The 25,383-nt window shown below is 40.7% G+C and overlaps 1 protein-coding gene across 2 annotated transcripts in view; it reads right to left on the bottom strand.

Moving 5' to 3' along the window:
- CAB39L (calcium binding protein 39 like) overlaps positions 1 to 25,383 on the bottom strand; it is a 46,663-nt gene that overhangs the window by 18,702 nt on the left and 2,578 nt on the right. For both annotated transcript variants that reach the window (XM_050899543.1, XM_050899551.1), the window contains exons 2-4: positions 18,680 to 18,828; positions 7,552 to 7,716; positions 2,648 to 2,766 (exon numbers count right to left, since the gene is read on the bottom strand). In XM_050899543.1, coding sequence (XP_050755500.1) covers positions 2,648 to 2,766; positions 7,552 to 7,716; positions 18,680 to 18,781 — 386 coding nt within the window. In that variant the 5' untranslated portion in view covers positions 18,782 to 18,828. The remainder of the gene's footprint in view (positions 1 to 2,647; positions 2,767 to 7,551; positions 7,717 to 18,679; positions 18,829 to 25,383) is intronic.

The following is a 25,383-nucleotide window of genomic DNA, read 5'->3' as shown; positions in this document are numbered from 1 at the left end:
CTGACTGTCAGGGGGCAAAGGAAATTTTGCATCCAATACAAGTAAAACAATGACAAGCCTTCACAATAGTCCCGGGCTGTTTCTTTTATAGTCGTGGTAGAAACATTATTTTTTTTTTTTCTCTCCAGATAATGTCATATAACAAACAGTGAATGGTACAAGCCAGCCAAATCCACTTTCCTTTAAGCAGATTTTGATTCCATATATTTCATTTAGCGTTAAATAAATATGAAAACACGTCCTCAAGTCATGTTTGCAAGTGGTGGTGTCTAACATGAAGTACGTGTTTCCCAGTCTCATAACTGATTGCACACAAGCACCACACGCTGCCTGCATGCAGCAAGCTGCATGTTCAGGGCCCTACCCTTGCTGTAGGCACATATTTTAAGTATCATTTTTAGACAATCCCAGCAGCAGGACATAGGCAGGTAAGGCAGCATCGTGTTTGACATCATTATGCTGTTCTGCAGCAGCTGCTCAGATACTGTCAGGGCTGGATAGGACTGTCTTCTGGACTACTGCTGATGAATTCAACAGCACTTTCTAACAAGAAACTCCAGAAATGGCAATTCTGATACAATGCAGTGCTGGAGAGAGATAGCCAAGAAATCAAGAACAAGGACCAAACTAACACGGACACGCTGCTGCATGCAGCAGGAATCTCCAAAAAAGCACCTAAGTGATGTCGTTTAAATACATCCACTGGCTCAGGTCACCTACAGTAAAATGTCTGTCAGCAGCACATATGCATAACATAAAATCTGTACTATCATCTTAATATTCTTCGTTGTTACAGATGCCAAAGAATATCTGGGACACAATCCAAAAATATTTTTTAGCTTTAAATAAAGCCCAGACATATGGTAGCGATACATGTGCAACGTGCAAAACCAAAATGAGTGAAAAATCAAAAAAGCAAAGACAGAGAAAAGGGAAGAAAATTATTGTATCTATATATGAAATTGAAAACAGTTGTACAACTTAACAACAACTGAGAGAATTATCATCACCGTCCTGAAACGACTAGTTTGAGGTTTATATAAATGGTGAATTTTAGTGAACAAATGAAACCAAAATCAATTCAACTAGCTTACTGGTTTCCTTTCTGAGGAAGCTGGTCTTCAGTAACACAAAACAAGTCAAGAGTTTCAAAGTTAAAGCTAAATCACAACAAATCACTATACTTGTAAGAGCAAGACCTAGCTCAGCCCAGCCACCTGCCCGGGCTGCCCACCGCCCTGCCTGCGAGGAAGGCAGCGGGTCCACACCTCCTCCTATCGCAGCAACCAAGAGCTTTGCCACCACGTTCAACCACAAGCTCACAGTTCTTGAAATCCCTGGTCCTGACTAGTTCTCTCAGTTACTTTCTTCCCTACTCAGCTGTGCTGGAATGTGGCCAATTTTGAAGGAAGTAACTATTTTAGAGGACTCCCGTGCCTATCCCTCTCCTGGCTGGGGTCTGCCCCTGGGAGAGGGGGGAGGCTGGCTGAAGGGAATTTTACCCTTGGGGCTGCAGCCTTGTCATGCACAAACCTTAGATGATGCTTAAGTATTTTCCTAACTCTGGCTGAGGAGCAAATAGTAAAAATGCAAATTTTCAACCTCAAGAGCAAGAAAGACACCTAAAAAAAATACATTCTCTTAAGGACCAGTAGTTTAAAAGGCTTATATCATGTTTTTGAATGGCTGTTACTAGTGTGACCATACAACTACTATGAGAGTCCATATTGTTTCATACCATTCACCTAATAAATGCACTTATTTCTACATCAGTTATTTAATTCCAATCACATGTATTCTCTTTTCCTCAGGGAAAAATAAACAAAATCCTAAAGCCAAAAGAAAACTGAGCAGAAAACAGTAAGTAGACTTCAAGGGTTGGAAAAGCAAAGCTTCTCGCTGAACAGAAGATGCTTGTAGTCAAAAGTAAAAGGGACAGAAACCTCAAGAGTTTTAGGCCAAGATTTGTGCACTCCTGAATGCAACTATAGCTGATGTCCTCTCCACACAGCAGTCTACTCCCCCTCCTTGGCCAACTTACCTTGGGAACCACCGGCTTACAGCTGAGCACTGACTCCCTCAAAGGTTAAAAGACAAAAAAAAAGATTTAATGCTGAAAGTTGTGGAGTTCATTACAGAATTAATTTAAAGTTGAAGTTCACATGTGGCTACAAGCGTCGGAGAAGTCTGCCCCACAGACACAACTATTCTTTTTATGCATTTTTGCTTCTCTCTGTTCTACCACATAGTGGTCCAGTTTGACTCCAGTTATTTACAGACACCACTATAAATCACTCCTGCAATGCAAAAAGGTCTAAATGAAACTCAGCAGTCATCAACAATGCTGCACAAGAGTTCAGGGCAAGAACTGAAGTACCCATCATGTGGGGAGCACTCAAAAACAATCAGCACATAATTATTCCAACATGAAGTTTGGTGAAGAAATAACAGCCAAATAAAATAATCCAGTCATTAAAAAGTAAACACTTAAGTAGAAAGAAAGTCAATATGAAAGAAACAAAATCAGAAATCTGGAACAAAATCTTTTTTTTTTTTTTTTTAAACTAAAAGTGAGAAAGCAGATCAACTGCAATGCCAGCATGTTCCAGGCAATGCTCTTTAATGAAAATCAAATTAAAGCACCCACCCTTTTAGAAGCATGAACAGGATATGTGGATGGGCACTAATGTATTCCACAGTAGGGCTGCGTGTGCCGATCTGTCTTCTCAAGATGTTGTTAAATATCTGGGAAACATCCTTTTTGCCCTGTTAAAGAAGCAAAATATATCTTCAACTGGAAAAACATGAACAAATGACCATTTACTATAATCTCTATTTAAAGTAGAAATGAAATTTAAAACAAAACAAGTCAGTTTCTTTTTTTGGGCTCTCCACAGTCCCACCACCTCATACTTGCTGTTTCTTCAATGCCACAGGAAGGCTTCCTCCGTCGGGTGGCTCCGAAGACTACCGATCCCCCCACTCCCATTTACACCTTTCTTTTTCTAAATGAAGATGTGCATCCCCCTTACTCTGTCAAGCAAGCCCGTGGCTATCTTAAATAGCAACATTAAAGTACCAAAAAGGTACGGTGAGGATGATGAGGCACTGGAACAGGTTGCCCAGAGAAATTGTGGATGCCCCATCCCTGGAAGTGTTCAAGGCCAGGCTGGATGGGGCTTTGAGCAACCTGGTCTAGTGGAAGGTGTTCCTGCCCATGGCAGGGGGGTTCAAACTAGATGATCTTTAAGGTCCCTTCCAACCCAAACCATTCTATGAAAAGCAAGCCACTACCCTGAGCCAAACATGCTTTTGCAGCGTGTACTATTGCTGCCACAGCCTCCAAATTTAAGTTGTCAAGCTAGTACCAAGTACACTGCCCCACAGCCTAGACTTACAAAGCTAAAGCTTTTCATTGTTCAAATGCAATCAATGCCAAGCGTGATTGCATTTTTGAAAATCAGGGTTAAATTTAAAACTGCGCCTGTTATTTCACCATGAAGAATGAAACAATTACTACTGATAAAACAGCTGCATCAGATACATGTCTCTGCTTTACTCACAACTAAGATCCTTTACTTTGTCCTAATTTTCTCCTGTATACACCTCTCTGCACAATCACGTTCTGTCTTCGAATGCTTCCCCGTGCAAACACCTTTTCAGAAGGTCTTTCCAAATTATGTTCTATTCAACCACAGGGTTTGCCAATACATCTTGCATTAGAAGTCCTCTTCCTCCCCCACTGCTTTCTCCCCTGGCCACAGGAGACAAATTGATGTGTGAAATTAATGGAGGGGGGAGACCGCTGCACTAATGACCAGTAACCAAGGCAGTGAGTCAACAGCAGGTCACTATGCACAAAGCTAAAGCAAAAGGTTACTTATAATCTGTACATGCTCATTGATCTGTCTCGAGAGGACAAACATTCCTTGGCGGAGAACTTATTGAACGTTTGAAGCCAAGGAGCAAATAGTTTCACACAGAGGGAAATTCCCTGGTTTCACCTCTACAAATAAATCACTGCTGAGAAACACAAAATATTCTGCTTTTGTACTTGTTCCAACCCAGCTGGCTTGGAGACTCGGGGACTTGGGGAATTAAATAGGAGAATCAAATCAGAGCAGGCCAGTCCATCTGCCTTTGTCTGCAACACTTTTGACCCTCGGACATTCTCTTAATTAGGCTAATTCTTTATAAACTCATCCCGTTCTCCCCTATCTTTACAACACCCGTAACGTATGCCTGGAATCCCGTGATCCCCAGCGGCTTCAGCAGTTACTCCAAGATGAAAACCAGACAGAGAAGAGCTGTTGAAAGGGCAAGGTGAAAATGGCCAAAAATTAAGTGATCCTCTCTGCTATGCCAAATTTTATATTAGTTACTTAATATTAGGTGCACTGCAGCATTATATCCAATAGCAGAGAGGAGAGATATATATATCTGTCTCTCTCTATATCTCAGAGAGGAGAGATATATATATCCAGTTATATCCAATTTTCTAGAGACCAGTGATGGTGAAAGCCAGAGAAGTTGGTCTCTCTGGGTTCTTCTGGAGGGAATAGAGGCAGATAGGAGGGAACCAAGACAGACTTCCCTCACCACCAGACATCTGTAAAAATTGTAGGAATACTTTTGCAACACTTCTTACTTGGATCTGCGATTAAATTTTGCCTTATAATGAAATACATATGGCCAGTGAAGCACAAGATAAGGCAGCATGGAGAGAAAGTGGCTAGACAAGAACAAAAAAACCTGCAAAGGATGCCATTATATAAATAACAAATTGCACGATAACTATACCATAATTTAGCTCCTGTTTCAAGACAAAGTAAGGGAAAGCTTCTAACATCACCAGTCCTGGGCTTGTGGCTATTTACTGCCTCTTTTAGTGGCTTTACAGCTTGTGAACCTTTAGGCTTACATGCAGTTAGTAACATCTATTTTTTTCGTTGACTTTTTCTGTATGCACACGTTCCTCAGTTCTTCAAAGTTCAACAATAAATTTCATATTTTAAATTTCCAAAAATCCAGTCTGATCTTCGTTCTGGGCTCCTGCCCAAACCCAACTTTAGTGCTTCATAACAATATCATCACCAAAATTATATCTTGTTTCTTGAGTTGCACAAGCAATAAACCTGTGTTTTCTATAGACGTGTGCTGGACGTGTGCAAGTCTCCCCTACACGCCCGCCCATCCCCAGCCACACATGCTGTAAGTATACTGGCAGACGAAACACAAATGAGACAGGCCGTGAGTCTGTGCTTCTGCCTTTTTTTTGGTGGGGGCATTAACTCTGGTCTCGCTCCTCTAAACAGCCATCAAGCTTCATGAAGTCTTTGAAAACACATCTTCAAAGGGAAGTACAGCTGTGCAAAACTGGGATCAAAGTGGGCAGGAGCGTTGGTGAGGAGGAGACAGGGAATCAGGACAAAACAAAGTAACCTACATCAACATTATTCCCTTCAGAAATCAGTTTTTCAAGTAATTTATGATTTTGCTTTCTACCATTACATACGGATCAAAAAATTAATTTGCATGTTATAAAGTGATGAAATTGCTTGTTCAACAAAGAAACCTAAATGCCAACTGTGGCCACCAATATAACAAAATGGAAGCAGAAAAGTTGATAAACTGAAAGAGTCAATGGGAATATGAAGACAAAGCAGTACATGCTCTCACTATCCTCTTGTTCAATGACATTTGATTTCTACTGTTTTGCCAAAAGAGCATGTATAACAGCTTTGCTAAATGAAAAAAAGGTTTTATCATGGAAAAATCTATTTTGCAATAAGAGTTATTAGAATTGTTTGTCATAACAGTAATTCAGCAACAGATTAGGTATTTCATTCAGTGCTTGCATTTGAAGACTGTGGGTTCAATATGTCCCTACCGAATTTTTTGTCTGACAAAAGCAATACAGATTGTCAGGTAACTAAAAAAATGCAGTAGTTTCCCTTCTGTCGTGTATTTGCTAACAGTATCTTCTCCTCCCCCCTCTCCTTTTTTCTTAAAAACAAATAAATAAATTACTGGATTTTTAGGGGTTTGGGTTGTTGGGTTTGTTTCTGGTTTGGTTTTTTTTTTTTGTAATTAAGACATTTAACAGTAACCAGGGGTGGCAGGGAGAAGACAAATGAAAGGATCTCAATAAATTCTAGCATAAAAAAAAAAATCTCTTGAACTTAAGACCTGAGGAAGAGTGACAGAACTCCACTAACAACATTTTCAAAAATTAATACAAAATAAATAAATCAGTCCCTTGAATCCTGGCTTTACTGAGGGTGGGGGGAAGAGGGGGAAAAAGAAAACATAAATCTCCCATCGTTCCTCCCTTTCATTCATTTACAAAACGCAAAGAAAGTAAAGTAACAACAAATAACTTCAATGAGGGCAGAAAACTTCCACAAGAAAGTAACTCCCACAAAAGGTGGCTCTGAGAGCATCAGACAATCTCTCCAGGGAACTGATTTTTAAATTCAGCGGCCGCCCTGCCCTATACGTCGGGTACTGCTCTTGCTTCAGATCTCAGCGGCGGAGGTTTGGTTCCTGGAAGCTGGGCATTTCTCACTGCTCAGAGATGCTCGGACACTTGTGACGATTCACCAGCGCCCGGGAGCCACAGAAATCACAAGACTCGTAACAGCAGTCCCTGGGGACCACTATCCTGGCTGACCATAGACCACAGGAATACTATAATGACCTGCCAGTGATGAAGTTTCTTCCCAGTCCCTACCAGTCAAAGGTCAATTAAAAGGGTTTATATTTATCCTGAATTACTGCCATCTTTTCTACCATAACTCTTCTTCTCCTTATTTATAAGCAAGTTCACTTGTCTTAGTAGTTGTCTACTAAGTTTTTGGCTTTAACAACAAAACTGGCAAGGAGTTCCATGGAATATATAACTTTATATATAAATATATAAAATTAAATAGTATATATACATATATATTCATATTAATCTTTCTGCTGGCAAAAAAAGTTATATTCCTTTCTTCTTTTAATCCAAAGAATTAAGTGGAGGCAACCCAATTTACCTTGCCACTTGCTGTCAGTTTTTAAGACCTTTTTCAACTCCTTTCCTCTCAACTAAACCATCCTAGTTTTTTTCAGTCTTTTTCACATGAGATCTTCCCATGCTTCCAATTATTTTTATTCCATGTCCCTGGACCCCTTCTAAATTGGACTACAGAAGAGACGGCGGTGGACTCTAGTTGCACTATCCCAAAGTAAGAGGTTCATCACTGCAGCTTACAAGGTCGGTCATAGACAGTATTCTCAGCATCATTTCCTATCTTGTTTGGATACAGATGGCAATATTTCTTTATTGTTTTTTGGTTTAATTAAAAAAAAATAAATCAGATGCATTGCATTTACTTCCAGTATATGAGCATGTCTATCAGGACACTGACCAATCTTCAGCAGCTACTTTCTTCAGCATGTGAAAAACAGTTTCAAACGTAATAAAATTATTTAGATTTCAGAAAAATACAGCTCTATTCACTGACAACACTGACACCAAGGAGATGAAAAGGTTTATGGACGCTGACCTACCTCAAAATCTATCAGCTGCAGGTTGGCAATAAGTGTCACTAGAAGGCCACTGTTGTATAGCTCTTGCGCCAGCTGAGCCACAATTTCTGTAGGTGGCTCCTTGTCTGTGGTCCCACACAGAATTTCCTTCATTGCTTGCAGAGATTTTGACACTTCCTCCGAAGCCTGTTCACCAGCAGATAAGGGTTTTGTTTAAAAAAAGAAAACAGAAAAGAAAAAAAAAGTGTTTTATTTTAAAAGACAAGCAGTTCAAAACAAAAGCTTCTAACCGTACCTACACTGGTCATTATCTATTGTAAAACGGTTTTAATAATTCTATGTAATCACTAAGGCTGGAACATCCACACCAGATCCTACAGGTCCTACAGAACCACACAGATATATTCCATTTAAACACGGCATGCCATTATTTACAGACCACGGGCATAAAATAGGGGCAGGAGTGCAATTACCAACTGGCGTCAGCAAGATCCTTTATGGGTTTGGAGACAGGCACTGCCCCACAGAAGCAGCAGCACTTTCACCATCGCTCCCCCCGTCCTCCCCAGTGGGCTCCATCAACACACGTGGGGCAAGACGTGCCAGATGGAGGTACCAAACCGGCCAGCTCGTCCCACCGGCAGGGTGGCCACTGTGCTGCTTCCCCATCAACCGCTTGCTGACGGACTGTTCCGGCTCCTCTACTGGTAACCCAAATAAATCCTTGTACCCCTGCCAGCTTTGCATTGCCACCACCTATTTCTCCTCATCATGTGTGGTTTGAGCCAGCATCTTCCGCATGGGATTTGCCTACTGAGCGCACAGGCACTTCAGTTTCAGGTTGGGAAATTAATTAAATTAAACGATTTGCTGTAGTAAAGCTCCACAGCTGCCACCAAGTGAACTAAAATAAGTCTTTCATCTTTTGCTCCCACCTAGTGTAGACTAATTCTGTGCAATGTTTCAGGTACCTAATGTAGAGGACAAATCAGGAATTACCTTACAAAATATTTTGACCAGAAAGCTCACAACAGGAAAATGAAAGAGAAACGTGTATAAACAGGTAACAGCTTAGTGTTCGTGTCAGTCAGCAGGTTTAAATCAGATGTGAACGATAATGTCCCACTTCCCAAGGGCAACGACCACTGGCCACAGCATGGCAGCTCTGGCTCACGCTCTCCTCCCAGGTTTGCTCCACTTTGTATAAACAAAGATTCCATGGAGCAAAGGCATTATTTTTTCATGTGTGTGTGTGTGCTTTAAATCCCACCTGCTCTAGCCATGGGGCTATGGAGGCAATGGCTCTTTCTGGGTCGGGATATATTTAATACAGGCATGACCCGCAGGAAGGCTGGTTGGATTTTTTGGCAGGGAGTGGGAAGGAAGTAAGGGACAGGTTTGAAAGCAAAGCTGAAAATGACAGCAAAGTGCCAGGCAAGATGGTTAAAGATGCTGAAGATAGGACAGCATTTCACATCTATATTGCAAAACATTTATTTGAAATTAGCGTTTTGTTAGCTTGGGTGGGGGCGGGGAGGAAATCAAGACACACACAGAAAACCCAAGAGTCATTTGTAAAAGCTAACTGGACATTAATGGATGTTCAAAGCCAGATCAATAATTTCAATACATCTCTCACATAAACTGAAAGGAAAAATGTCATGCTTTCAAATACCACCCCATCAGTCTGCATAAAATAACCTCACAGTGCTCTGGAGAGGCATCTCTCAACTGCTGCTGATCTCCCAACACTTTAATACTGATTTAAATCACAGATTTTATTCACATTAGTGAATAAAAATCCTAGAAAAAGCCTAGAAATCCTAAAAAAAACCCAATAAAAAGCCACTTTCGCATTGCATCTACCTGGAAGATTCAAGCATTGATTTTGCACAGCATAAAGAAATGCTCTCCCCCAATCTGTCTGTACCTACTCTCAGTTTTCTGCTAGTTGAGATAGGTCAGCATGAGCAGCATGTAAATGAATATGACTATGTGATAACTTTAACCACAGCATCAGTCTTCTTGTTCCTTACCGTCGCTCAGCAAAAGAGCCTATTTTTACCTCAAATGTTAGTGGTATGTCACTAGAGATATCCCACAGAGTACAGATGGGATTAACAACAGGGGTGCTATCTTGGAAACTAAAGCTCTAAATCTTTATAAGAGCTATGCAAATATTTTCATATCAAAGGAAAAACCCATACATTTTTGTCTTTTCACCCATTCTGCTGGGCAGGGTGTGAGTATCTCTGGCATTCTGTGGTTAAAAAAAAAAAAATAATACCTTTCCTTTCAAGTATAAGTAGTCCTTTCTGATATGTAAAAAAAATGTCTGCAAGACTCAGCTTTAGGTTTAATTCTCAAAAAGCAGGGCAAAAAGTAAAGTCCTGCAGGAGAGAACGAAACTACAGAACACCGCGCTGTTGATGGGCACAACTGGGCACCACAGTTGTATTTCTCTAATCATCTGCCATCCTATCTGCTCATCTTCTCAGCTTTTCTACATGCAATTTACATTTCGTGTTTAACTTCCTCCCTCTTCATATCCTCTGGATCGTCTGTGGTTTGACATTCAACCTGCCACCGAAAGCTATTCCCGGTCAAATCTAAGGACTGCTCTTCGGTGCCTATCCCTCATAATCCATCTGGAGGAAAACCATAATCCTGAACGCAGATTCTTAAATTAACAGCCACTTCTAGCCTCCACTTTGACATTTCCACTTAATCTTACAGCATTTTTAGAATAATACCCTAAGTACATAAGCACTGTTTCTGGGATGGAAACTTGCTCAAGATTCAGGAAAGGAAGAAAAAAAAAAAAAGAAAAAAAAAAAAAAAAAAAAAGACATTCCAAGATCCAAAGACCCAAGATCTGTCCAAAACAAACAATAAAGCAAATACATTCACTCGAATACATGGAAAATACGAGACAACAGAAATGTAGTTGCAGAACAGCTTGTCGTAAGAAGCCAGACTGGACCTCACCCTCTTTAGGAAAATTTGCAAAAACCAACAAAAACCTCAGCAAGACACTCTTCTTCCCCCCAACAATGCCACAAACAGAATTTCAGTGACAAAAAAAAAAAGTGATGTGATAGAAACTCCAAAGTCTATTATGACTTCCGTGCTACTATTTATTCTCCATCAGCGGCAAAAGCAACAATAGCAAAGTGCTGCAACTCCACTTCAGTAGAAGTTATAGAGCAACAGAAAAGGTTTCATGAAATATCTAAGCACTTTAAGCCATTTGAATTGTTCTTGCAATTAAGCACTATCTTCTTTCCAGAAGATTCTCCTTCTATCCTCTAGCTCTGAGTCCTTTACATCATGACTGAATTCATGCCATTATGTTTAGAGAAGCCGGTGTGAGCAGAGGGAAAAAAGAGGGAGAGGAGATAACTGAACACAGAATCCTAAACAGAACAGCTTATATATATTACATACATATGTCAAAAGTGGGATATGCTGAACTTTGGACAATTAAAGTTGCAGACAGGGACAACAAAGCACAAGATGAAATGCAAGCTGATTCCCAGCACACACATCAATTTAGCATTTGCATTGCTGTCACTGCACAGACGTCAGGATCTTGACCTCCTAAAGCAACTTGCAGGTTTCTAGTCTACAGGCATCTCAGTTCACAACGTCCAAACTTGAGAGGATCCAATTCCACCACAGAACACTAAAATTCAGGGTGGGTACCTGGGTAAGTCTCAAATGAGTTACAAGGTTGATTTGCAATAGCTGTGTAACAGGAGGGAAGGAGAGCACAACCCGTACCCATCTGTGCAATGAAGGCAGTTTTTTCAATGATGGCCATTTCTTCTCTACTTTCACCTAACACAGGACTAACAAGTTATTTCCAACAAGAAATAACTCTTTATCCACAGAGCATAGTTTATAGTGACCAGCAACCCACAAGAGGTTTCTGTGTCCATTCTGAAATACAACATTTTGTGTAAATGTTGAAATCTAACAATCCTTGGATTACTCTGCGAACCGTACTGGACTAGATGATGTACAATAGCCTTGGAGCTGGAAAACTGACAACATAGATAAGCCTATATAACTCCTCTAAATTAAATTATGAATATGTTCAACCTCCCCTGCTTATAAAGTTGATTTTTTGTCAGCATTAATGTGTCTTTCCAAACCTACCAACAGTTTCAACAAGGAGAGCTGGAAACTTCATGAGTTGAAGATACTTGTCTCAAGCTTGTTTTCCTCATAGATCAAAGCCTTGTCGTTGTTGACTTAATGGGATCAGAACACAAAGAAAGGACCTTACAAAGAAATTATTCCCTGAAATTCTATATGAAAAAAAAAAAAAAATCTTCCCTTGAAAGACCTCAAGACTCTCCTCTCTGCAGCCTAACACACATGTAGACCAGCCGATTTTGTTGCGAAGGTCCAGTCTTTATTACAGAATTTGTAATACTACTATGTCTATATTGAAATATTTCCGTACTCCAGTGTTGATCTTCCTTTCCCACAGTGCTAATATTGGGTTCTTCAGTTTAACTTGCTTTGCCAGGCCTAAAATTCAATTTCTGAGTTTTATCTATTTTTTTTGGACTGATCCCTACAGGAGGACCAAAGTGCATGACAATGTTCTTAGGGCAGTAATTTAGCATTATTAAGGAATGCTGCAAAACAGTTTTTTTTTTTTCTCTCTATATTCCACAATTATACAAGACAGTTCAATAAGGAGTTTCTTGTTTTTTTCATTAAGGGATTACAAAGAAATCCTCCAAGTCTTAATTTTCTTCTGTTCTTCTAAAATCTTCCACAGAGATTTTAAAGAGTAGCACGGAAGGCTAAAACAAAGGTCTTATCTGTTGTTCACCCAGAAAGCTGAATTTTTGTTTCCATAATTACATGAGTTGGGACTTTCCATACTCAAAGGCTAAGCTGTTTTATCTGCAACACTGCTTGTGCGTGATATAGCAAAATAAACAAAGCAGATCTTCTGCTTCAGAAATCAAAACTTCATACAGGCAGTTTTTTAAAAACCCCATAGCACACCACAGAGATACTTTACCAAGAGTCCCCAACTTCAGCAACTTAAATTTCTAGCTATTCCAACTGGTTTAATAGAAGTTACCTCTACTTACTAACCTTGCCCTTGCCCTCTCCTTAGCTACTTACGGCAATTTCACATTTATCTTAAAAGTGCCACATTAAGTGCTTGTGATCCAGACCTATTATGCTTGTTAAAGGGAGAGAGAGACGGATCTCCTGTTATGCAATGTAGATCCATTGCAACTTTTTACTCCTCTCCAAGGAAGCTTACAAAAACCATAAAGAGGAAAAGTATCAGGCCTTGAATAATCAACAGTCCGAGCTCCTACACCTGCACTGCAACTTTTCAAAGCTTTCAGTGGGTTGCCTCTATTTTACCTCTATTTCACCAACAGGTTAGAGGTTTCACACGTATGTACATATGCTACAGGTCAGAAGGGCTTATTCTTACTTTTATTCATGCGGGGACTTGATATAACATTTATGACCAACCATAACAGTGAAGGAAAAATAGATTGCATAAACTTTTTCCACCTTTCCAAGCTCAAATACCAAATATACATAAGAAAAATACAGGATGCCTGACATCTGGCATCTGCATAGCGATCAGGAAATCCTCAATTGTTCACAAGAATACGGCAAATAGGATCATACAGCTTCTGTTTGTGGACCTAGCATATTTTCAGGGCAAAAATCTCTTTCTAAACTGTTGCTCTCTTGCACAGCAGCAGACAGTAACACACACAGATGCCTGCCAGCGTGATGTTAAATACTCCAACGTGTGATTCAGTGAACTGCCAGTACTCCACACTATATATTACAACCAAAAGCATAAAGCTCCTTGGTTTGGCTTTATCTTGTTTAAAAATATTCTCACCGTGCGATTCAAACCTATTTTTCTCCTAAAAGAATAGTGCCAACACAACTCTCTCTACATGCAACTGTAAGGACTCCCAAGAAGAGCCATTAGCAGAATCTGAATCCAACATCTATGTAGCTTCAGAATCATCCCAGCTGACTTATTCTTGGTATAATTTCATGCTAAACGGATATGTAGGAACAAATTGTGGACATTTTGGATCAGGAGGCATGAACTCTGTCATTTAGCAGAATATTATGGCCTAGTACTCAAGGAAGCTGGCAAAGACAATTTGGCCAACCAGACGTAACAGGGAAACGCCTTTTAAAAGGATGTATGATTAAATGGAAGAGACAGGTTTGCCCTACCTGGACATGAATTCCTTTCCCACTGTTAATCTTGCACTTAAGACAGAACTAAAGGTTGTAAGGTCCTTAAAAAATAATGAAGAAAAAAAAAAAGGGCAACCAGAAAAGACAGGTTTTAAAGTCTTGGCACCAGCACGTGATAGTATCTGGAGTTTCTCCCATCTCTAGAGCACTAACAGGCCTTAGCAGAACGGGGAAGCTGAAACATGAAACGCTCCACAAAACCCCAGGACATGCAGAGCTAGAAGGAAGGGGTGCCAAGCCCTTCTTATCTCATTCCCTCGGTTTCGGTGTGCAGCAATGAAGTCCAAGGCAATTTTGCAACCGACTTTGGCAGCTGCAGAATCACATCCATGGGTATTCACGGTCACAGTAGTCACACAATCGTTCTTCCATGCAAATGCACATCACGTCCTCCGCATGCACCTCATCTCACACACCGGTCCCCAGTCGCTTTATCAGCGCAGGAGCGAGCAAGGTGAAGAGGAGCTGATAATGGCTGCATTGTTGCTATGTAAAAAAGCAGGATTTATTGATATAAATATTTGTTCCAGAAATCTTAAAGTCTTTTAACTGTAGCCTTAATAAAATGCTGCTCTCCTGACCCTTCTGAACAGTACCAAATTTGTCACACTACACGGAGATGAAACAGAAGACAGATCACAGTGACCTACCTGAACAAGCAGTCTCGTTAGATATATTTAAGCGAAAGGGGAAGAAGCTAGACACTTCAGGTTATTTTACATCTAGCTTCACGATGTTTCTGAACACCGACTAAGGGCACTGCAGCCTGTGGTTCTGCCTGCCGGGAAGACACTCAGCACAACGCCCTGAACCAGCTCTAACTCACTTTGGTTCATCTTCCACGACAAACCCAAGTCTTGGACCAGCTACGCTGGAAACTGCAAATCTTTCAGCCCATCTAGGCCAACCGCAAAGATTAGGCCAAGTTTCAGCTGACCCCAGATCCGTTTGCTGTACTAAATTAAAAGCCTGTGACACTTTGAAGGCTTTCGCTGCAGGGCGGGTTCAGAAAATGTTACCAAACCTGTAGGCACCGCAGATGGCACTGAGTCATGGGTGCCGCACCCGAAGGTGTTTGGTTAGCAGTGAGAGGGTGATGTGTTCAAGGACATCCTTCAGTGACATACTGGATGCCAGCTGCACTGCTTTGTGCTGACCGGACTCAGCGGCTGAACACAAGACTTGGAGAAGTCAGGATGTCACCCCCCTGTTTTTTGTGAGATGGGTCAGGCATCCTTTCTATTAATGTTGATTTAAAACATCCATCAACAAAAGACATGGCGGCATATCAGTAATAAATGAAGCAGTATGACCAGCATGTCACATGCTGTCCATTCTTCCTCAGGTTCAACAGATCTGTCCACTTGATATCAGGGTTTCTCCTCTCTTGCTCCCTGTTTACGTGCACCCTCCGAACGCTACAGGAGTTCATGTCAGAAAGAAGGAAGAGAGTCTAAGCTCTGAAGGCTTCATTTCCTAGGTATTTAAATATCTCCCTACTTTTCTAGTTAATTCCACAATGGGTATTTCTCATTAAATCCAAGCACAGTTTGGTTCTACATGACCGAGATTAACTTTTTATGGCATTTATAGAATTCTGTAATAAAACTTAACTGTTCTTCACCACATCAAAGCCTGAATAGGATGTCAGCAATTGTACGTGCCACAAGAACACCTTATTTATTTCAGATGTTGGAAGGGAGGAGGATGGTTGATAAAGAAGGCTTTAGTCCGCTTTTCCAGCTCTGTCTTACCCTACTTAATCTCCCAATTATTACACTAGATTTGCCAGTGCTGCAATATCTTCTTTAAAATAGATGTTATTTAAAAAAAAAATGTTAAAAACAAGGTATTAGAAAGAGCACTTCAGAGGAAGAGGAGCCACGTGTGGTGGCACTTCTCAACCTGTGGTCTATCAACCATCAGAATATAGCTGAGAAAATGGCAAAGCTTTAAGCACACATACATCCATGCATGCAAGCAAACAAACAAAAAAACCCACTCATAAAATAAAAGTAAGAACCAAACATTCAAACTTAGCCTATTTTTCAGCTAGGAGTGTTTAAAAAGCATTATGGCAACACTACACACATTAATAGTTTAAAAGAAAAAAAAAGACACATGGAGGAACTGGGTCAAATTCAATCCTTATCTAAGGAGACAGATGCTAGCGCAGTCAATAGAGTTCAGTCAAAGTCTGAATGGGTCCTATTCTATGACTAACAAAAAGCATCATTAAGAAGGAGTGCAAAGTTCTGTATATTATGTGTGTACATGGAAATGTGTCTCAGAAAAGATGTATAATTGCCTTTATACTTACAAGTGGCTTCTCTGCATCCTATCTATCAAGTTGTGTCCTCCCCCCTCTTCCCATTACTCATAAAGTCTCAACTGATCTGCTGTAAAGCTCCCTCTACCTGCGTGCTGCATAGCTTGGTAGGAATGATCATTTCTGCAGTATTTAAAAACAGCCCCTCTGAGGCACAGATGGTTCCTGCTGAAAGTTGCATAAAGTTTTATTAGAAGCGTCAAGCCTCTCCCCGTCCGACCTCGCGCCCCTGCAGCTGCCCAGGGCATCTTCACCTCGTACTTAAGATTTCTCAACTGGGAAAGGAAACAAGGAGGTTCTCCGCTAGCCCTGCAGTTAATTTAGGCTTTGCCACACTTCTCTGCCAATTCTGGCTGTATTAGCAGCTTTTAGCTGTCTCAGCCCACATACCACATTGGCTGTACTACGATAACAGCTCAATTGTCACAGGATAAATCTTCTTGTTTAAGCATCTGAGGCAAGTCCTAGCTGGAAGCTATTCTGCATGCCAGCAAAATCAGGGATGCTGTGGAGTTATACCCTAGAAGTCGTGGGAATCTCGGTTTTATGGTGAGGCACAACGGTACCCCTCCAGTTCTCGCAGCAGACAAGAAGCCAGAAATCTGAAAAATTGGAGAGCCCTGATTCCCAAACTTCTGCGTTCACAAGCCCTCAGGGTCTAAAACCATCTCTGGGATATTCAGGGTCTCTGGCTCTTGCAGGAGCCAGACCGCTGGGCCCTTTTATGAAAGTTTGATACATTTCATGTCCCTTTGGAAATCAAATCAGAAGTAAATTTAAAACTTTAGATGAAAGGCAGCGTTACTGAGGAGTCTCACATGTTCCCTTCTGAAGGGAGAAAGGCCCTACGTGCTTCCTCTACATTGCAGCACAAAGTCCTGAGTCAACAAGTCATGTAAAGCATATGTGTAAATACCATGCAAAAAAAGGCTGCTTTCTTCACTTTCTGCCTTGCTGCTGAAGTGACTGCCTTGTCCCCTCTCCTGCCTCTCCCCTGATCACCCACATTCACCCCAGGAACAGCCTCCATCCCATAGTGATAAAGTACGGCAGAAAATACTGAAAACAAACCTCCTCCTGTAAAATAAGCGTCGTCATTAAATTCGCGAGCTGTTTCCATCCTAATATGCTGGGGGAACGCTCCCGTATCTTTTGCTTTGTGAGGAAAACACACACTAGCTGTTCTGACTTTTACGAAAAATTTACATCGAGTTCTTGATTTTCTAAGAAGTCTGAATTTCTCCTCCTTTGTCACTGACACCCAAATAAACAAACTAGCTGAAAGCCAAAAATCCTCAAAACCACAACCCAGAGGAGTCATGCTGCAAAGCAAATCGAAAAGAAACCCGAGTCTTGAGCTTCTACTTTGAATGTCTTCTTTAATCAGGCTCCGAAGGATGAATTCAGCAGGGGAGGGCAGACTCTGTTGGTTGGTTTAGTTATTTATTTTAAGTTTTAGTTCAGAGTCAAATTCTCTCAGTGCTTTTCAGTTAACTGAAGGTATTTCAGCATGAGACATCAAATACCAGAGGCCTCCCTGAAATCTGTGTGACAGATCTTACATAATTAACACACTGGGAGCTACTTGCTTTGAACGGAAAAGTTTCAAGAGGATTTCACTAAGGGCGCGAAGGGCTCTGGGCTTACCTTTTGGGTTGGGTTCATTCTAATACAGGCTCCTGCACAAGGTGGGGGAAGTGCAACATGCACACACAATCAGCTGCATGAAAACTGTGTTAATGTCATTTATCAGCTATCTCTGTTTCCACTGGCATTGTTTTAACCTAAAATTAGTTTGTTTTTAATTAAAATCATATACTTCTACTACAGTAATAATATAGAGGGCCAGAGTCTAAGATGAAAAAAAAAATTAAATTATTTGATTTTATGTAAGCACAAATTCCTAACTGGGAGCATTTTGTATCTGGGGTGCATCTTCTCAACTGGTCACTGGAAAAGTGGCAAAAGTAACTCAAGTCTGTGTCACAGAGTTAGAGGAGAGCAATAGTATTAGCAAAAACCTAGCACTATAATTAGAATACAAGTAACGCAGCTCATTTAGGAAGCACTAGCACCCGGAAGATTGAAAGGATTGATAGTGAGATCTCTTTTATATACATCTGAATACATACAGGTTTGCCGGTCTATGCGAACAATGATCATCAGAAGTAAGTTTTGCTCTGTGGGTACCTACACATTAATTGGCAGTCTCATTTGTTATCCTGCTAAAACAATTAATGGTATAATAGTTTTCAAACAGCCTTCCAAGCTGTTTTCTTAGATGCATTACTATTTGAAGTAGTAGGAGATCACCCTTCATTTTGGCTGAGGCTCCTGGATCTCAACATTTTCTTTTTGACCCCCAGATCTGTTGTACTTATGCAAAAGCCCCCTGATTTCAGCAGGACTGTTCAAACACAAAGCTACTTACATGTGCAAGCGCTTGCAGAACCAGGGCAGTGAGCAAACACAATTTTGTTGCCTTTATTCTACTGTTTCCCCAGCATAAAAAACTTACTGGTCTTCTACAACATTACCTCATACCTTGTCTGTCTTTTTTTCTTGTTTTTCCAATATGGCCATGTTTTCTTTCAGAATTTTCACAATCTCAGCAGGATTTTTCTGTGATTTACTAAACAAAGGCATGGTTTTTCTTCACCTGGATGTCTTCCTTCAGTGTAGAAGAGGACTGCCTTAAATCAAACGAGAAACAAAAATAGCTTTTAAGGTTTTCTATGAAAATGCAATAAAAACACACAAAGACATTACGAACAAGAAAAGGTTATGCCTCATGCACTGTATTTTGCTTCAGCTACTCAGTACAGCAGTAGAAGTTCTCATGTACAGTTATTTCAAGTTCATCCAGGATTCACAAGCCACCATTAGCACATGGAAAGCAGCTACCCAGCACCTGCACAGGAGCTGGATGCTTCCTAAAGCCCCTGACCTACAGGTCAGCGCTCCAGCAAGTCTATGCCTATCTCCAATGTTTTTTGGACACTGCATATCTGGCAGGCTCCACTAGATTTCTGATAGGGGTTTCTGCCAAATTTCACCAGTTTCATCGCGATGCAGATAACTAACTGTAGACACCAGCATACCAAAAGCGTCCTTTGTTTAGGGCATCGCAAGGTAAGGTCCCAGCCTCTCCGCCATCGCTCCTTCTTCAGCTGCTTTTCTTTTTCAGCCTAAAGCTTCTCAAGAGGAAGCAGTTTAAGCTATCCCTTAAGTCTGACAGACTTCAAGGATCTGTGGGTCAGATCTCACTTGTGTAAAACATTGCTTGAATTAAATAAGGAACAGAGGATCAGGCCCAAATATGGACACAAATGTTTTCATGACATTTAAATGAAAGACTGAGCATTTTAACAAAAATGGTTTTGTTTAATTTAAAACATTCTTCCTCTGTATGGTTAGAAAGGCAAATACCACTTCACTGTATTTATACATGAAAGAAACCAAGTAGCTTAGTTTCTGATCCTACATAGCATTAAGTTGTGAATTCCCATGGGTTTTGCTGAGGGTCCGATACAGAGATCTACTGAAGTCAATAGACAGACTACAGACGGGAATATGCTCTGGTTAAGGCAGCACCACTTTCCCGGGAGAGCCCAGCACCATTCTGGACTGCATTCCAGTTTGTACAATAACAAAGAAGAGGTAAAAAAAAAACCAAAACGACCAAAACCAAAAATAATCTCAAACTTTCATCTCTTTCCACAACAAGACAACCATCACCATCCCTCCCCACACACAGTTGCAAGATTAGTTGTGAAAACATAAATATATACACAAACCACTTCAATCTCCTTATTCAACTTTTACAATTAAAAAAAGCTTTATACAAGAGGTTTTAAAGGAGAGAATTAAACAAGCACAATACACACAGTATAAAGAAGAAAACAGAACGGTGTAACATTTTCCCAGTGGTTCCAAAGAACCCACTCCTCTCATGCTTCGTTGTTACTACTGACACGCTACAGAGTCCATCAGGAAGTATAACCCCATTTGTGCCATACATCCATGTGTTACTAATCTCCAAATATCCTATGGAATTAATACTCAGATTAGATATACATTCTATTACAACTATAAATAGCAACCATATAAAACAGCCAAGTACAAAATTCAAACCATAGAGGAATACTTTAAAAAAAAAAAAAAAATCTATACAGACTCTGTCCTAATGTCTTATTAAAAACATTTCAACATATTTTTGCAGATTATCTTTACAAGAACAGTTTCTATGACATGCAGGAAATATTTTAAAATGTCTTATTTAAACCAAAAGTTCCTTTACGGTGTCCAGAGTAGGTGAATTTGTATATAGCTTCTAATTTGTTGCTAGGTCAGTTTTACAGGAATATTTTCATGTTCAACATCTGAAAGCTCACCTCTTTTGGATTTCCATTTTCGAGCTCCTCACTGTTCAGTTCAAACTCATTTTTATTTCTGCAGTTTTGGCTACGTAACCTTCACTCCTTGGCTGAGCTCTCAGCTGCGGAGTCCTGCTCTCATGGAGCTCACAACTGCAAGCTTTGGCAGCACCATCTGACCAGCAACAGAGCAGAGTCACACCTCAACTGGACAATGTGCAAGACTGAAGACCGGGCATACTAACGACTAACTCATTTGGGCACATTCAGCTACATACAAGCACTGGAAAAGACTGGGATGCCAGTATTATATAAGAAATTTGTTTAAACGCTGCTAGCAAGCGCCAAGCACCCTGTAACCCTGCATGTGCTGCAATTAGAAGCTTAGTAATTCACAACACATTTCAAGAAGGACCTGATTCTGCATGTTTTTATTATCCATGAAGATGTGGCATGAGGATGTAAACATGCAAGAGGGTCTGAGAGCAGGAGCTTCACAGGCACGTTGCATTTCAGAAAAGAAGTATTTTCATCCAAGGTGGGGTAGGTTTATTCAGACTGCTGAAGACATCCCTTCATCTTCCCCTTTTAGAAGTCTCCACACAAGGAAAAGCAAAAGGGGAGATCATTTAATTTTTAAATTGAAGTACTCATGAGCTAGAGGTTCTGAGTTTTAAAAAAAATGAAGTCCACATTTCTAACTGAAATGTTGACTATAAGTTATAAACACATTTTCCTCCCAAAAAGTAACTTACATAGCTGTCTAGAGTATAGTGTCTGCATTTAAATAATCACTAATTTTGCCATAAAACTCCAACAACCAGGCTACCACTTTTCCACTGTATAGTCCCAGTCTCACCACCAAGTCATCACAGCACTGCTCAGTGATAAAATACCATTTCTCTTCACTTCATACCCTACCAGTGTTCTAATCGCGACAGCAAAATCACCGATAATAGGGTAGGAAGGGACTCAAGAGACTGTTTAGTTCATCCTTCCACTGAACAGAGCCAAGTCTCTGCTTCACTTCATTTACCCGTCTTACATACAAAGCAAAGCATCCGCTGTATGCAAGCGGAGGGAGACAGAGAGAAAAACGGGAAGAGCCCAAGGTGTGCATCGAAGAATGTTTTTGGATTTATCCCTTTTCAGGACACAGTTTTTAACCCACCAGCATCTGGCAAAAGATGATCCATCACTTCAGAAAATACATACTGGCAGCTGCAGGTTATGGTCCCTTTTGTTTCTCTATGCAGGAATCTCCTAGGGGGCACATGCTATTCATAATTACAGGTAGAAGCAAACGGGGGTAAAGTCACTTTGCTGAGATTTGGGAGTTCTACTCCTTAGTCTTATGGCTGGCTATTCCATAAGGCACATGGCAAAACAAGGACTCCTCTCCTCCAGCTTTGCTCCTCATGACTGGATTCTCCAGCATCAAAGAAAGCACGAGCTCTTGCTAAAGCTCTTAACACAGATGGGCATTTGTGCCCTGTCCTCCTCCTTGTATCAGCTCTCTGCTCTCTAAGCTTTACTTGGAAGATCTTCTCTTTGGTAGAGGTACTAATTTGCTTGAAATTCCCTAGGCCTTTCATCACTTGTTTTCAGTCCGTTTTTTGGAACTCTGTATTTTCCAGGCATCTAGCCCTCTGTCAAGGTTGCCTGAAATTGGCCAGTGAGATCAAAAGTTACGATGGGAAGAGAAGTAGGATGAGAAACAGACAGTGTGACCACATAAGCTTTGTTTTCTCAAGAAACCAGTCTAAAAATAACTGAAACACAAAGATGAATGACAACTGAAGAGAATGCAACACAGGCTTACCAAAGGTAGCTCATACTACAATCCCTTATGAATACATTTTCAGACAGAGAAAACACAGTAGAACCCATGCATCTGACATGGAAATACACTAAATTGAATATAACAGAAAATAAACTAGTTGAAGGAAAATTACCACGTAAAGGGAGACTGATCATCTAAGAAGGTAAGAGCAATTTGGGGACGGGTTCTTATTCAGAGAGACATGGGAATTAAGAGCCTACCCAAAAATTGTGGTGACTCAAAATAGGAAGATATTATCAACACAGAAGAGGACTGGAATATCATTACCTGAGAAACTGGATGGCCTCACAGACTGAGATAATAAAAGTGGATAAAAATTAAGAGTAAAAAGTATCAGATAATGCTGAATGGGAGAAGAGACAGAGAGGTGATAGATGCCCCATCCCTGGAAACATTCAAGGTCAGGCTGGATGGGGCTCTGAGCAACCTGATCTAGTTGAAGATGTCCCTACTCATTGCAGGGGGGGTTGGACTAGATGACCTTTAAAGGTCCCTTCCAACCCAAACTATTCTATGATTCTATTAATATCTGATTCAAGCTGAGGACTTCCCACGAGAAATGACAAAGACAGATGCCCAGTGACTACACCAGTATTTTACAGACAGGAGAAAGACAAACACAAATCCGTGATGAATTAAGAAAGCAACCGGTAGAAATACAAAGGTATGCCTGTCATTGTACAAAGTCTCGATGGAACTTCATATGGAACATTCTACACAATCCTGAACACTTGCAGTTAAGTAGAATCAACAGATTAGAGCGGGTGCAGAGAAGGACCCTAGGCTGCCCAGAAAAACAGGAAGACCAGCATGTCTAGGAGACTAAAAGTGCTCGCCTTGGTACGCTTAGAATAAAAATACAGGCAAGCCCAAGAAGTTGTTTCAGCTCAAATAACAATAACACTTTATTTACGCAGAAGCAAATGGCTATAAACTGCCAATGAATAAACTTAAGTTGAAAATGTAAATGTTTCCAACCATTGGAGCTTTGAGATTTTGAAATGATCTACTCTACCAGGCACACTACAGAGCATCTGTTCATAAATTTTTGACACTGCTGTCTGGCAGCAAGGGACAGGGTTGAATGAGCCCCTTTCTTTCCTACTTTCTAGGAAAACTTTTTCCATCTAATGGTTATTCAACAGCATATGTTTTTATAACATCAGAAAAGCATTGCAGACACTCCTGAATTCGTAACGGGGGACCAGCCAACTTCTGAAACATTTAGTTGTGATGATGTTATTTCACCAGTGCTCTTGTGAGGAGCTTATGAGACCAAGGAAAGAAATAGCTGTATCTCACTGGACCAACTCCCAGCCTCGGAGGTTGTCTCTCCTGGTCGCACAGGGAACGCCCCCGGAGCGCTGTAGCGGGAACAGTGGTTTCCAAAGCCTGCTGTTGCCATCAGTATGAACAGGACATTTCAGCTGCCAGAGCCAGAGTCTCCAGCGCATTTTATGAGCCCTACTTTTACAAAAATACTTTCAGGGAATATAATTCCGTGTTTGTTTGGGAGAAAAAAAATTGCACTGATTTTATTTTAGGTAAGTGACAGAAACATCAAAAGGCAATTTTGAAGCACTATTTTCTAAATGTTTGGCTGTTTCTGTTCAAGTCAGAAGAAAAGAAAAAAAAAATACATCACAGACTAAAGCAGTGAGTTGAATCCAGAGGTGGACAAGGTTTACAAGACGTGAGTATTAGGGTATTCAGTAGCCTGTCAAAGGTAACATAACATCCCTTCATACTCAGGGCATGGCTTCCCTCAGAAGCCTCCAACTCTGCAAACATTTAACCAACATGGAAAACACACTTCCAAAAAAACCTATATACCTGCTGTTACTCTGCCCCCTCTGGAAAGGGAGAAGCTGAAGCACAGAAGATTAGAAGACTTACCCAAGGCCACATAAAAAACATCAGTGGTTGTGTCAGGAATGAAACCTAGATCATTTGACACCAAAGTCTATGCTTTATCAGTCTTCAAAATATCTCTTCTGCCAGTTTATCTGCTCATAAAGGGAATGCAGTAAAAAAAAAATTAGTGCAACTTGAGCTCTTTAATACAACTATAAAGTACAGTAAGAGACCTAGTTCTGTTTATAGGCACTCTCCCCAATTTCTTTGCTCTTAATCATATACTTTCTCAAAAGATTACAGCACAACTGAGCTTGTAAGCACGATGAAGGAAAAATGCAGACAGAAACAACACCCTACTCACCGGCCCATCCCACTATGAAGTGACTCAGTTAAGCAGCTCGGTAACAAATGCTTCCTCCTGCCCACGAAGGCAAGAATGGGAGAGAGCACGTGAGCCCATCCATGAACTCTTCACAGACGTTCCTCCGGACAAGCCATTTGGTCTTCAAAAATGAATGAGTGAAAAAATTTCCTTCCCTTCAAGTATCAGACATCTGTCTTGTCTTAATTCCTAACCTTCATCAACTTATTGATCAGAATCAAAACATTTCAATAACTCATACCAGGTGAGAGCTTCTTGAATGCAAAAGACAACCTTCATTTTCCATTCACCCCAGTGTGCCTAAGACCCATGTATTTGGGGCCTGAATCAGCACACTTACTTCAAAATTTTGCCTAATTCAGTCTCTGCATAATGGAAGAGATGCTTTATTCCCTCCTCATTTCTCCCTCCTGCCATATTTGGGAAAGTTGTTGCAATTACAGTCACGTACTCAAACCCGGGGATGGAAGCCCTCATGTGTGATGATCACCTGGAGAAGTCCAATCTGTCCTTCCGCATGCAGTCCCCTCACACAACCCATGTTTCATTCGATATGCAGAAGGAATCACGGCTACACAACAAGTAACTTCTCTGCAAATCCTCAACAAGTTGCAGGTACTTCCAAACCAACAGTTTGGAAGGTACATTGCAAATGACACAAAAGATTAACAGAAGAGAGGACAGTTTTATGGTTAGGGTGAATGAATGCCATCTCTGCTTGGCAACAAAATTATTCCAAGAACTCAAGAATTCACTCACCATCAACCTTGCTGTTGGCTACTCATTGCAT

Source organism: Gymnogyps californianus, chromosome 1, assembly GCF_018139145.2.
Source record: "Gymnogyps californianus isolate 813 chromosome 1, ASM1813914v2, whole genome shotgun sequence".
NCBI classification, from domain to species: Eukaryota; Metazoa; Chordata; class Aves; order Accipitriformes; family Cathartidae; genus Gymnogyps; species Gymnogyps californianus.
The sequence above is the reverse complement of the archived record's forward strand: the minus strand, read 5'-3'. Positions and strand labels throughout refer to the sequence as shown.